The sequence below is a fragment of the Dermacentor albipictus genome, chromosome 1, assembly GCF_038994185.2.
Source record: "Dermacentor albipictus isolate Rhodes 1998 colony chromosome 1, USDA_Dalb.pri_finalv2, whole genome shotgun sequence".
NCBI lineage: Eukaryota > Metazoa > Arthropoda > Arachnida > Ixodida > Ixodidae > Dermacentor > Dermacentor albipictus.
In genome coordinates this window covers 117,424,152-117,438,874 of record NC_091821.1, presented here as the reverse complement: position 1 = coordinate 117,438,874, position 14,723 = coordinate 117,424,152, and the positions used below count along the sequence as shown (strand labels likewise).

General features: G+C 40.9%; 1 protein-coding gene across 2 annotated transcripts in view; it reads right to left on the bottom strand.

The window, feature by feature from the left end:
- Positions 1–430: 430 nt before the first annotated feature.
- The window catches only part of LOC135907865 (diacylglycerol O-acyltransferase 1-like), a 237,705-nt gene continuing 223,412 nt past the window's right edge, over positions 431–14,723 (bottom strand). For both annotated transcript variants that reach the window (XM_065439624.1, XM_065439625.1), the window contains one exon: positions 431–4,753. In XM_065439624.1, the coding sequence (XP_065295696.1) occupies positions 4,592–4,753 (162 nt within the window). In that variant the 3' untranslated portion in view covers positions 431–4,591. The remainder of the gene's footprint in view (positions 4,754–14,723) is intronic.

Sequence of the window (14,723 nt, the reverse complement as noted above, 5' to 3'; positions counted from 1 at the left end):
GCTGCATTTTCTCTTTGAGCGAAAACGTGCTGGCAAGCGTATGTGTAGTTTGGCCTTAAGAGATACCGGATTGTGCAACAAATTCGTGACAATGTCTCAGTGGGACATTGACATTGCGTACGACTATATGGGGCCTCCATAGACTGACAGTGCCTACACAGGTAGTTCTATGTTGTTCATCCTTCCCTTTTTCCGTCATCTTTTGTACCCCTTTTCGCCTTCCCCTTCTCTCTCTCTGCTGACCTGAGTTTCAGCATACAAGGCCCTTTGTTCATCTTTATACCACAGACAATTGATATCAATAAATTCTTGGAATGACATCTGGAAGTCCTACACATGGTTAGCACAACAGAAAACACAAATATAGAGTTTATCTGCTTGTTACACTTGCAAACTGAAACATATTTGGCAAGAAAAAATGGGCAGGAGGAAGAACTTTCCCAATTTTATTCTTGGCCCACAATCGTTTGATATGAGCGTTTTCTACTGCAAGGCACATGCTGAGATGCAAATTTATCCCTGCCTACATCCAGCTGTTGTCCTTGTCAATGAAAGACACCAATCTAGCTAAGGTCAAATCTAGGGCTTACACTTTTTCTTAAAGACTACAAGAGAATGCACTGAAAGAAAAAATTAAGCATGGCACTGTCCATATACTGGAACAGCTGCAGTCAGCCACGGACTAAGCCAGAGATTAGAGCACTGAGGACAATAACTTGCCCTTCACTCAGGAAAAAAAATGTCGCATACAACTTTCACGTGACATCGCACAGATTCCCAACTTTTGGAGAATGACATGTTCTAAAATATGTGAGGATTAGCTGTTCACAGCACACAATATATATTTGGTTACTTAGCAAAAAAATATACATTGCCACAATTTTTGTTTATATTTAATGCAACAAATTAGGGAGACCATTTGTGCTAGCCTTGGATGAGTAAGGAATTCCATGTATCAGCTAAAAGGCACACAATGCAAGTCAATTCAAACCACAAAATAAAGAAAATTGCACTGGAGCATGTTTCTGCTAGAGCACCACTAGGTGGGGACCTGCTGTCAAAGCTATCAGCTAAGTAGGTGCAACCAATGCAGGAGCAGTATGAAAAAAAAATACTGCTTGAATAATTTTTTCCTGGTAACGTGGATCAAGGTAGTACATGTTCAATTGGATTTTTATTGTCGAGGTGTATAGTGAGATGCTAAGGGCACCACCATGAAAGTAAAACCAAATACTAACTTCCAACTTGAGCACATGTTCGTCTTTCATCATCCTGCTTCCTGCTTCATGCTATACACACTTCTGTAACAATAATGGACTACCAACTACCCCAACCTGACAACCTTCTAATCATGAATGACATGGTGAATTACTGTATGCAATGTACCACCACAATGCAAGATCTTGTAAATTAAACATATTTGAGGCTATCACTTTGGGCAGGGGGGGAATAAAGGGCTTTTTTAAAAATTTGCTCGATATAAAAAATGTTGGCTTACAATGTGGAATAACACAAGCATGTGTTTTTCAGTGAGTGGTATGACCAGAAGAATTTCCATTTTAACAGCTGTCTACTTACACACTTACAACAACAACAACAACAAAATACAGTCTAACCTCGATATATCGAACAGCGCTGTGATCGCGAAATAGTTCGATATATCCAGAATTCAATATATAAAATAACATTAAAAAACACGTCAAAAACTTATGCAAATCCAATCATGGCACAGTAAATACTCACTTGAAGCCTCACAGAAAGCATTTGTTTGGCTGAAAGTACTGCAGCAGTGTTGCCTGCTTCTTATTGGCACTGTATGTTTTAACATGGAGTCCTCAACATAGTCTGAATGATTCACAAGCGATAGGCTGGTGCCCTCTATTGCGTTGCAGCAGCGGCGTAGAAGGGCCAAAGCAGCTACAGCTATGGCTACAGCTTCAGTCAAAGTTGGGAGCGGGGCAACATCAGCGCTTGGGGGATCAACCTTGGCAGCGTCTTTGTTGGGCCACTACTTCTGCTGCCATCTCCATGTCCGTCAATCGAAGCATTTTGAAACACTCAATAACCAAGTGGCATCTGCAAATTAAGGCGTCTATGAGTGAACCCAGTCAGCGCGCGCTGTCGTGCGTCCTTGCGGATGCAAACTGCCAGTTCTCGTGAGGCGCAGCAGGGCAGAGCACAGCACCGAGGAGTAGTCGGTGCAACAAATGCAATGAATCGTTCACGTCGTGGAACTTGGTAGAACCAACGTTTTTAAATATGGTGGTAGAACTAGCCACGGCCGCTGCGTGTGTACGCCGCTACATTAAAATGGCGCCCTCAGTGCAATCGATGTGGTGCGCAGCAGTTGGGAACGCCCATCACGCCACTGCTATCTTCAACAGGTGTTGCGGGAAAGCTCACCGCCTGTCAACACAGCACACATGGTCTGGGGTGGCGGAGTTTGACACATCTATTATACATCCAACCCCGTTCGAAATAATAATAAAAAAAAATTAAATGCATGCGATTTTCTAGGTGATATAAAAAGTGTTCGATATACGCAATAATTTGATATATCCGTGTTCTATATATCGAGGTTTGACTGCATTGCACAAATGGGGTACACTGAACAGCATCTGATACACATGATGCAGAGAAATATTATCAGCTTGCTGCGACGAACTACAGTTTATGTGGTTAGTGCCATAATGAATTGTGTAAATAGACACCATATAGTTTGTCACACAACATATTGGTTACCACTTTAAAAAGCAACATCTGCAGAAGCACGGCACAAAAATCACACCCGTTTCTAGTTCCGTCATTAGAAAACTGCTTCTTGGCACCCAAGAATGCATTAGTATGAGCCAAAGAGGGTCATTATGTAGATTAAAGACATAGAACATGAGACCAGGTGCATTGCATTGCACTACTGTTCCTACTTCACATGCAGATTTATATTTAAGGCACTGGCATTTTCCAATACCTTGTATATTGTATACTTGATGCACAGCTTTATGACAAGTTGGTTCCTACTTCACATAAATAGCATTTGCACTTCTAGTATGAACAGAAACCTGTGAAGTTCTATGAAAACTAAGTGTCTTTTTAAATGCATTTCAGCCTCAAATTCTTAAGTTAGTGCACTGGGTTGAAGTAAGATACGAACTTACAGCATCCTTTTATTCTTAATGCACTCTTTACAAAGCAGACAAGTTATCAGACAGTAGTTTTTACAGTCACACTTCTAGAGATCAACAGCATCTACTTGGTTTGTCTTTATGAAATTTTAAAGCCTAAGCTGTGTAGTTGACATTGCAGGGCTTTTAAACATGACTTTCAAAGGGAAGTTTAGCTAATGTTTCTAGGTTGTACAGATGGAAATAAACAGAACACACAGACCAAATTTATGAAGACAATGAAAAGAGTACCATGCAAGTAAATAAGCCTGCCAATTAATAAAAAAAGCCTACACTGAACTAGCAACAGCTGGTTTCAGTCGTGGCTGGAAAGTAAAACATTTTTGCTTAATAAGTATTGTACATGCTAAGCAAACATGTAAAACTGTTGGGCTTGCCAAGCGGCCATAAAACTTAATGTGCAAAAGTGAAAAAAAAAAAAACTGGTCAGAAACATCTTTATCTGAGAAGCACAACTTGAAACTACTATATGCAGTATGAAGCAGACTCCCCATTGAACGCTTCAGGCTACTCGAGGTGCACGCTCAACAGTTCAGCGTTTTCATGCCTTGCTGGCAATAAAAGCCCTAGCAGAGCTGCCACTAAGTAATCAAAGCAGCTCATTCAAGTCACGTTACCACTGCACCTTATATTTATAATTTAGAAAATTCCAACATTCTTGCTGGTTTTAGATATTGTTTTAATGTGCGTAAGAGATATTTAGGGCAAAGTTTGAGTAGCAATTTCATCTACACGCAAGACAGTCGCTCCTCTTTGCCCCAGGTAAATGGTGTTCACAAAACACCATTACTGACCATAAGACTAGGTTATGAAGAACAGGACAAGTTACTAATATGTTTAAAGATGTGTTCCCATGCTTAAAGGCCTTTCTCCTGCTTAGAAAACTTTGAAAACCAATGTCACATTTGTTGTTCTTTAGCAAGAGTACATGGGTCCCTTTCAGTTTAGCAAACTGAAAAACAGAAATGCGAATAATCTAAGAGGTTAGATTAATTTCGATACAAAAAGGAAGTAATGAAGCTTCTCTTTTAAAGTGCATGCACATTTCATATGAAGTTAGGAAAGTTAACTAGTTTCATGAACAAGGCAACAGTATTGGTGCGAACATGTGAGTGCTACAGTGCACGTTGTGTATCCTGCTTGATAAGTTGCTATCAAGCATTCTCCATGAAGACTGCGACAGAAAAAAAAGAAAAGATCACTATATGCATTTCAAGGTAAACAAGTGACGCACATGCTGCACACCCATGCTACACACCCATGTATCACAGCAGCACTTGCGCCCTGCAAAAGTGTTAGGTGTAAAGTTGGAGTATACACCATTCTGACATTCATTATGACATATTGGCACAGCTGGTCCAGCTGCTAATCATTATTACTGTAGCAGGCTGTGCTTGCATACACTATGATCACAAGGTACGTGATGTCCCATAGTTGATTATGTAATAGTCGTGATAGTACATCAATATAGCCAAAGGCTGCCCAATTATGAGTGAAATCCAGACAGCCATGTTACCCAGGTTGTTGTACCGGTTGCGGAAGCAGTTGTCAATGACAAATGCAAAAGGCACCTGCATAAGGAAAAAAAAATTACATGCATGTGTGTATCACTACCTGAAAACTTTAAAGCAAGGAAGCTGCTCTGCATTATCTTCAAGAATAAACTCAACCTGAAATTCCTCTGGCCAGTCTCAACACAACCACTGTTCAAATACATGCACAGTTATCTTCATCCAACATCTACAAACTCAAGTGATGGTAACAAGAGGTTTTGAGCTCGACATATTATAGGGGCCTTGTGATGCAGATTGAACACATTTTTATTCATTGCTTATACAGCATGGGTTCTCATGGTGCAACTCCCCATCATAACACTGAGATCAAAGTATTTAATATTTTATTAATCCCCGGAAAAAGACTGGTACTGTGTTGTGCACCTTTCTTTTGAACTGTATGCAGAAGTGCAGACATGCATGTGCACAGACATACATGCACGTATAAACACAAGCATGCCTTCTCGAGTTTACCATATTTTCAGCTAGAATGCAAGCCCAAAAATAAGTATTACAGTATATGAAGAAGTTGGGGGTGTACGAATTGTGAAATTTCCGAATTGGATGAAATATTCTACAAAATCAAACTTTCAATATTAATTTGAGTACCGAATGTTTCCTCACTTCAGAACAAAGTAAAATGTAAAGTCTGGGTGGCATATAAAGAGAGAGAAGGCTTATTTATATCATGTGATACATGCATGTAAAACAATTCACAACTGGGAGTCTGGTCAACTAGGGAGCTTGCAAATGACCACTAGTTTCAGGCACACCCCGACAGTAATGAAGCAAAAGAACAGCACACCACAAGATGCATGCACAGTGCATGCATGTGTTTGTTGAAGGAGATAAGTGTGATATTACAAACCCACACATTGACAAGCTTGACAATAAAATGAAATTTTAAGGAAGTTCATGTCATTAAAAAAATCAAGGATTTTTATAATTGAATAGTGGATCAGCTAAGGATAAACAAAGGGTGTGGCAGAACTGAAAGACAAAGCCCTTTAACATGTTGAATTTTTGGGGGGGTAGAAGTGGGGACATTCAATCAAAATGCAGCAAAAAGTTACCTTTTGTAAACATCTTGTGCATGTGGGCACTTTTCCACACATGAAGTGTGTGTGTGTTCCCTGTATATGTCCTATCCTTCGTCTGCAAAGTGTAACTTACTTTTCTACGATCTTTGAGTGTTAAATTTTCCCTACTGTGGTTTGATTATGTGGAGTTTGTCTTCTTGCTTGTCTCATTCGATTTGCCTGTGCTCTCAAAGTCTGCGACTAGTGACTGGTTTCATAACGAGATGAAACACGACACTCATATCCATGCTAGCATGGAGCATGGCATCATGAGTACTCTCTCCCTGCTCATTTATTTGTGTGCTACAGTACCCAGCATACCACGAGAGAGAGTTCTAATTTATAATTCTTTTGAATGTGCTACAGGAGAGAATAACTGGATTTCTACTGGCCTTTCCTGAACATAAAGCAGTTACTAGACTCCAAAAAATTAAATGATGGGGTTTTACGTGCCAAAACCACTTTCTGATTATGAGGCATGCCGTAGTGGAGGACTCCAGAAGTTTCAACCACCTGGGATTCTTTAACGTGCACCTAAATCTAAGTACACGGGTGTTTTCGCATTTCGTCCCCGTCAAAATACGGCCACCGTGGCTGGGATTCGATCCTGTGACCTCGTGCTCAGCAGCCCAACACCATAGCCACTGAGCAACCACGACGGGTCCTAGACTCAGAGTTTGCTTAAGCAACTGTGTTTTGGACCCTGTATTCTATGTTCAACAGCCATAAGAATGCCATATGCTACAAAATTTATGAAGTCGGATGGACCAAATAAAAGTTTCACTGTATGCTACAGATGCCACTGCTTTGGTAAATTTTGATGCATGTGAGAAATAAAGCATGACTTGTACTTTTCTTTAAGGGATAAGAAGTGCTATGTAAAAAGCACCATCCTGGGTTCTTGTTCATTGCAATGAATGTCATGTTGCAAGTCGGCGAGATCCCAAGGTATAATAAGGTTGTCCCGACTAATTTAATAGAACGTACGTTATTAAAGCTAATATGAAGTTTCCCCGTAAATGTACAGTAGCCAGCTATATGGGTGTACCAATGAGAGGCATTCAGGATAAATATTGCCAAACTAATTTCATAAATTTGTAATAGAATGGTTGCACTGTGCGTATATCGTAGTATAAAGCCGCCTCTAACATTTCAACCTGCAATAGGCCATTGCACATTTGATGCGCTTTGAGCAAGCAAGGAAAAAAAAAAATGTGGAACTAGGGCCCGTGAACAGAACCACATCCTAGGACATGTGCAACTAAATCGTGGCTGCAGTGATGACCTACCCTCACAGGTTTTTGTACTTCTAATGTAGACAATCTGTTCTGCATGATTGAGTCATAGAACATGTGAAAATTGTTTAAATTAACACCACCAAATCTGCTCTTCCAATCATGCAGCATTGCAAGGAAGGCACTGACTGATAATCAAATTTTGTGTCAGCAGTTCAGTATCTTTATTACAAGTGGCACCATCAACAACTATGCTAAGCAATGTGCAATTGCACCTAATCTGATGCTTCGTTTTAAAAATGAAGATATTTTTTCTAGTACTCCCCCCCAAGTTTTGTCACTGGTGTGTCATCTTGAGTAGTTCTTGAATATAGCACGGAAGTTTTACTGACAAAGTAGTGCTAGAAAGTACACCGCTATTCTGCCTAGTAAAGTAGTATATCACAACATAAACCCATACATAAATGTTGGCTCATAGACATCTCTAAGCACACAGACCACAAACCTTTTAATGCTATTGCATATTATATGATACAATATTCAACAGCTTCTTTGATTTTCTTATGTTTCTAATATTTTCAGGCTACCCAATTCTTGGCCCATTGGGTATGTGACCGGTTATGTACAGTCATGGACAAGCTAACCTGAAATGATGGAGCGATTACCGAAAACAACCGGAGGCACCACGCAGCCACGAGGACATGAGCCAACAATCAGTTAAACACTGCCACAAGAGTGTCAATAATATCTTGCGTAATAATATATTGTGATAAAATAAAGAGCTCAAGGATGGATTATAACGATGGCTTAAGGTGCAACAAAGACAGCCCTCTGCTCGCCAATTATGTCCCTCACACAGGCATGCCTGTCTGCATCTCGTGGCAGTGTTTATCTCGTTTAATGATGTTCTCATGGTTGTGCAGCACCACTGCTAGTTTTCGGTTGCCCATCAGTCATTTCAGAATAGCTTGTCCATGGCTGTACTACTGGGTGTGTCGATTCTTGGCCAATCCTCCAGAATGGGCATATGCCACTGTGACAGAAGGGGTACAGAATCCTTAAATGCATTTACATGTGGCATACTCCTCTGAACACACCTGTCACAACCATTCTTTCCTCGACAAGCACCATACATCGCCTTCATCCTTGTGACATCACTCAATTGACATTTTACTCTGCATCCAGAGGATTTGGTGACTGCGTTTGGGCATAGCTTGTGAATGGTATAGTGCTTTATAAATGTTGCATGGCTTAATGTTTCAACCTGTACAGTATGTAAGCATATTAATTACATCACGTGTTACATAGGGTAAAAATAAATAACTGTATGCATCACATTTAGTTGTATAGAATTTAATTAACCCCTCCAATAAGAAGTTTTGCTTCACAGAGAAAATTCCAAGATGTGTGTTGGGTCTGCAGCAGTTTTATCATTTATCATTCGACATACTCCTTGAGCAAACTTTGTACCACAGTGGTAAGAGGAGTACTGAGCTGCAGCACAAATGGCATAAACAAGGCTGCACAGTGGCAGTACACTGGAACATCCACCACTGAGAAATGCTACAAAATCATGAAAACAGGTATCAAGGACCAGTGGCATCAGCTATATTCGTGGCTGTGTCCTCTCCATTTATTTCCTGATGATGATGATGATGATGATGATGATGATGATGATGATGTGCTTAATTAAAGGGGTACTGACAAGACATTTTCAACTGTTTGGCTTTTGTGCTAAATGACGGTCTGGGACCTCTACACCTTAGGGAAAAAAAACACTCGCAGGCCTCAGAGCACCCTAAGTAATGCAATATATTAGCTTTTCAACAGCCAGTTTCACTTTCACATCTTCTGTGTTGTGATGTCGTCATGATGCAGAAGGTGGTCACGTGGGAGCAGGACATTAAGACAGTTGGACACTCACTCCAGCTCACTCACTCGGTCGTCTGCTATGCAGCTACATAAGCCCTTATGAGTAGCAGCACCAGAGGCAAGTAGCAGGCCACAGCAAGTGTCAAAACATTGCTATGTCCTGTTCTCACTTGGTTGACTGATTGATTGAAAACTTTACTATTCCACCGAGCTGGGGTGCACGCCTCTTAACCTACACGTAGGTAGGTGGGGAGGACAAAACAGTCCCCGCGCGTGGAGGACGATGAGTCTTCACGGCCTCAACGGCCAGGCGGATTGCTCGACGCTGGTCGTCTTCAGCCTCGCTCTGGAGCAAGGCCTCCCAGGCTTCTCTACTGTCAATGTTTTCCTTGGCCCCTGGGGAGCCAGCACACTCCCATATTATATGGTCTAGCGTACCTTTTTGCTTACAAATTTTGCAGAGGGTGTCCTTATAGTCCCTCGTCTGTGTTAAGTAGATCCAATGTGGTGATGTATAATTGTTTCCCTGGAGGCGCCGCCAAATGCGAGCGTCCTCCAGAGAGAGAGAGCGATGCGGAGGCGGAAAGATTCTTCTTTCGGCTTTGTAATGATCTACAATTTCCCTGTACGTGATGATGCCATCTTTGATCCCTGGAACTGGCTGCTCTAGAGTTGACCGGTGGTAGAGTGCTCGGGCGAGCTCATGAGCGGCTTTGTTACCTGGGACTTCATGGGCCGGAACCCAAATAAGATGTTATATCCCTCCTAGGAGGGTTTTCGAGTAGAATTTGGAGGGCCTCTTTCGAGATTCTCCCTTTGTTAAAATTTCGGATAGTGAGAACAGGCCGGAGATCATTGACCAGGTACATGGAGGAGAAGGATCTCCGGCCTGTTCTCACTTGACCACCTTCTGCATTATGATGTCACGACACAGTAACCTCTTAAGAAATGATACCAAAAGTGGCTGTAGAAAGGCCGTTATGTGAAATTATTTAGTGTGCTTTGAGGCTTGTCAGTATATTTTCTGGGGTTTAGAGGTCTAGGAACTTCATTAAGAGGAAGCTTTAGCTAGCTCGGGCCCAACTCCAACGCGGTCTATTCAAATACATGTAAAACGCAAAAACGTTTTTCTGAGATAACCCCTGGACCGATTTTAATAAAATTTGTTGCATTTGAGAGAGAAAGTCAAATTCTGGTGACTGTTGGAAGCGGAATTTCGATTTAGGGCTTGAATTTTGTTAAAAAGATTTTCAAATATTCCACAGTTTGAAAAAAATAGAAGCACTAAGTTTACAAATACATAGCTCTGCATCAAGAACAGATATCGCGGTTCTGTAAACGGCATCCATTAGATCATTCAAAGCGGACAAATTTAATATGCCATTTTACATCTTATGTGAATTTGTTACGTTGTCTACAAGGGTTCTGCAAAAGCTGTATTTACATAATACTGAATTTTTTTAGATTGATGTGCAACATATCAATTTTGTCCGCTTTAGATGTACTATCATATGCGATTCACAGAATTGTGATATCATTTTTCCTTGCCGAGTTACAGAGTTGTAAACTTGATAGTTTCGTGTTCTGGAAATTTTTTATTTTTGCCAATATTTAATAAAAAACTGACAACCTAAATTGAAAATTCTAAACTAACAGTCACTAGATTTTAAGTTTTTCTTTTAAATGCAACAGACCTCATCAAATTTGGTGGAGTGGTTGTCGAGAAAAACGAATTCTCCTTTTACATGCATTTAGATCGGAGCACCCGAGCTAAAGCTTCCTCTTAAGTGGAAAAAAAATGAATCAGAAATATCATTCAGTCCTCCTTTAAGGTTTTGTTCGCTTAATGTGACAACATCAATGGAAAAAGACCTTTGTTCTCATGCTTCATTTGGCACAAGCTCAACACTCATGATGATGTTATGTGGTGTTTAATGGCGCAAGGGCCAGGTATGGTCAAAGAGTGCCATGACAAATGGTAATTTTACCGATGTACTGTGAATGGTGTGGACACTGAATTCATCATGGTAGGTATGACATGGCTGTAAAAAGGGGCCTAAAGACTGTCGCCGTAAATGGCGTAAAATATACAGGTACTAAAATAATGACACAGATTTGTTAGGAATGTGGGTGATGGCAATTGTGTTTTGGTAAAAACATATGAAAACGAAACAACAGTGATAGTAGAGCTTCAAGAGGGCCCTCGAATACACTGGCTGTTAATCACGTGTTAAAATTACCTGGCCAAATTATTTTCAGGGTGTTGGTTTCGGCTAAAAAATCTAAGACTATTTGCAGATTAACAAGCGGTTCATCACTAAGAAAAATTGCCAAGTGAAGAGGTATATTTTCGCGATATGCAGAAGGGAAATACTTTTTCCTCTCTGTTTCTATTGCAGGGAACTAAATAAGAACATGGAGGACTGTCAGACTATTGCCACACTTACTACAAGTCGGAGAATCCCCCCAGTCAAGAGGTAAGAGTGAGTACTGCAAGTGTGTCCTATTCTTAATCGGCAAAGAAGTATTTCCTTGTATCATGCTGTTTTCTCACTTATCCAGTTCCCTAGTTTTGGTTTTATCATGTGTAGCTTATTCAATGTTTGTGTATCCCACTCTCCTTGCCAATGACTCCTCAGTTTATGACATAGAAAAGACTTTAGGTCTGTGGCAGGGATGGGGACATCAACATCTGCGTCGCTAAAACTCACTGACGTAGCGTTTTTCTCAGCAGCTATGTTGCCTTTATACCTTTATGGCCAGGTACCCAGCATAAGACAATCGCTTGGTTGCACACATATGTGGAGCACAGCAAGCTATACAGCTAATTCAAAATAGAATTCTTATGTTTTTGTAAACTAATTAGGGCTCTCATGGCACTTAATGAGTCTGTGAAGACAACAGACTTAGCGACATTTGTGAGCTTTATGTGTTTAATAGCTGAGACTATAGCGTATGCTTCTGCTGTAAAGATACTGGTGTGTGGGTTTAGTGCTTCAGATGTTGAAAATGAGAGTCCGAGAGCTGCACAAGCAACACCAGCAGAAGACTTCGAAGGAACTGTGCAAAATTCATCACAGGAATACTTCTCTCTAACTTCAAGAAAATGTGATTGTATGTGAGCCTCAGGTGCTCATTTTAATATTTATAAGAAAGAGATGTCACATTGGATAGTTTGCCACTCCCAAGGCTTAACAATTAGGAACCATTAGGACATTCTCTAAAGGAGGGAATCCTGTTTTTTCTGAGAGTGCTTCCAACTGGAGGGACAGCGGAGGCTGGACAGCTGGGCAGTTATGGAACAGCCAGGTCGTGGAGAAGTTGTGAATAATCGAATGACATGGATGATCCACAGCCGATTTTACCTTCAAGGCATACGAAAAGCTTAAATATGTCCTTTGGTAGTATAGAGACCACTTGTCAGATTCTACATAAAGGCTTTGCATAGGACTAGTCCGAAAGGCGCCTGTAGCAAGGCAGATGCCTAAGTGGTGGATAGGATCTAGCATTTTCAGACCACTAGGTCCAGCAGAATTACAGACTATTGCTCCATAATCAATGTGTGTTAGTATAAGACTTTTATACAACTTTATAAGGCATCTCCTGTCACTTCCCCGAGATGTGTGTGACAAGAGCTTCAGAAAATTCATAGTCTTGATGCACTTTGCCTTAAGATACTTCAGGTGTGCTACGAAAGTTAGCTTACTGCATGTCTTAAAGGATCCCTAAAAATTTGTGTTCACGGCTCACAGATAGCTGTTTTCCATTGAGATCTATTACGGGGTATGCCAGTATACCTCTCTTGCTAGAGAACAGGATGCACACACTTTTTTGAAGGTTTAGTTTAAAACCATTTTCGTCCGCCCATTTAGACAATTGATTTGACAAATCAAAGCTTTATTGACAATTGACAAAGCTGTACTTGTCGCTCGCAGATACTTAGATTACATTATTTGTAACCTATCAGGATATCATCCACATATACAGAATAAAACATAGTACTTGGTATGACAGTCTGGATAGAGTTAATTTTGACAATGAAGAGTGCAGCCCAGCACACCACCTTGTGGAACACCAGCCTCCGGTGTAAAAGGACTAGACAGAATGTTACCAACTCTAACACGAAACGTACGATAGGAGAGGTAACTGAATCGCGTTCAGCAGGTTGCCTCATACTCCCATTTCGGACAGATCACAGAGGATTCCAAAGTGGCAGGTTGTGTCGTATGCCTTTTCCATATCTAAAAATACTGACAAGAACTGTTTGTGGATAAAGGCATCATGGATATTTGTCTCGATGCGGACAAGGTGATCTGTTGTAGATCTGCCCTCCCTGAAACCGTACTGTAAGGGATCGAGAACCTTGTTGCTTTAAAGAACATGGATGAGGCGACGATTAATCATTTTCTCAAATAGTTTGCATAGGCAACTTGTCAGAGCTATAGGCCTGTAACTATTGGGTGAGGAAGGGTCCTTGCCCTCTTTGAGAATAGGGATTACGATTGCTTCTTTCCAACAGAGAACATGGAGTTGAAGAGTGACAGTAGTGTTTTTTTGGTTTTCGAATATAAGTGTCTGATCACCTCATACATTATTCTGTCACTTCCTGGAGTGGACTAGTTGCAACAGTTCAGTGAAGCCTGGAACTCTGCCATTCTAAATGGATGATTGTATACTTCATTGGATGTTCCTTTCCGACTCAGAGTCAGCTGCTCTGCTTGTCGCTGGTATTTTAGGAATGTATCTGTGTAATGAGATGTACTGGAGACATGCTCAAAATGTGCTTCTAGACAATCAGCCTGGTCCTCAAGAGTGTCTGCTTGTGTGTTTACTAATGGCAGAGGGTGAGCTTCGTGGCCTTTTAATTTGTTTACCCTGTTCCAGGCTTTTCTTTTGTCTGTATAAGAATTAATGCTGGAGATGTATTTTTGCCAAGTGTCCCTTTTGGCATGGCGGTGCGTTCTTCTACCTTCTGATTTTATTTTCTTAAAGCTGATAAGGTTATCGCTGCCAGTTTGCTGTGTCAACTTTCCACTGGGGCATATGTGGAAAGCATTTGTCCTGTTTCCTTAATGTTAAAACAATCGGGAAATGGTCACTCCCACATGGATTCTTATGTACTTTCCACTTCAAGTACAGCACGACTGTACTTGATGCAATGGTTAAATCGATAGATAAAAATTTTTTGTTTACGACGCTGTAAAAATTGGTTCTTAATTAGCAAACAAGCACCCATACTTAAGAGGAAATCTTCAATCAGACACCCTCTGGCATCACATTGAGAGTCACCCCACAAGGTATGATGAGCATTTAGGTCTCCAATGACAAAGTAGGGTTCCGGAAGTTGTGCAATAAAGCTTTCAAATTCAGTTTTGGAGAGTTGACAGTTGGGCAGGATATATAAATAAGCAATTGCCAGCAGTTTGCTAAAAAGCTCTGCTCTGACTGCAACTGCCTCAAGGGGCATTTGCAGCTCTAAATGCTGGCAGGCGACACCCTTATGAACTATTATGGTGACCCTGCCCGATGAAGCGAGAGCGTCGTTGCAGTCTTTGCGGTAAATGGCGTATTGTTACAGAAAGTTTGTGTGTGTAGAATTCAGGTGTGTCTCTTGCACACACAGCAATCTTGTATTAAATTTGCGTACGAGTTCATTTATATCATCCAGATTGTGGAGCAGACCTTTGGCATTCCAATGTATAATTTTTGTAGCTATATTAGAAGTGTTTTGTGTTGTCTATCCGGAGATGTGGTTCAAGTTAGCTCACAAGGCTTTTCCAAGCCCCGTAATACGGGATTTTC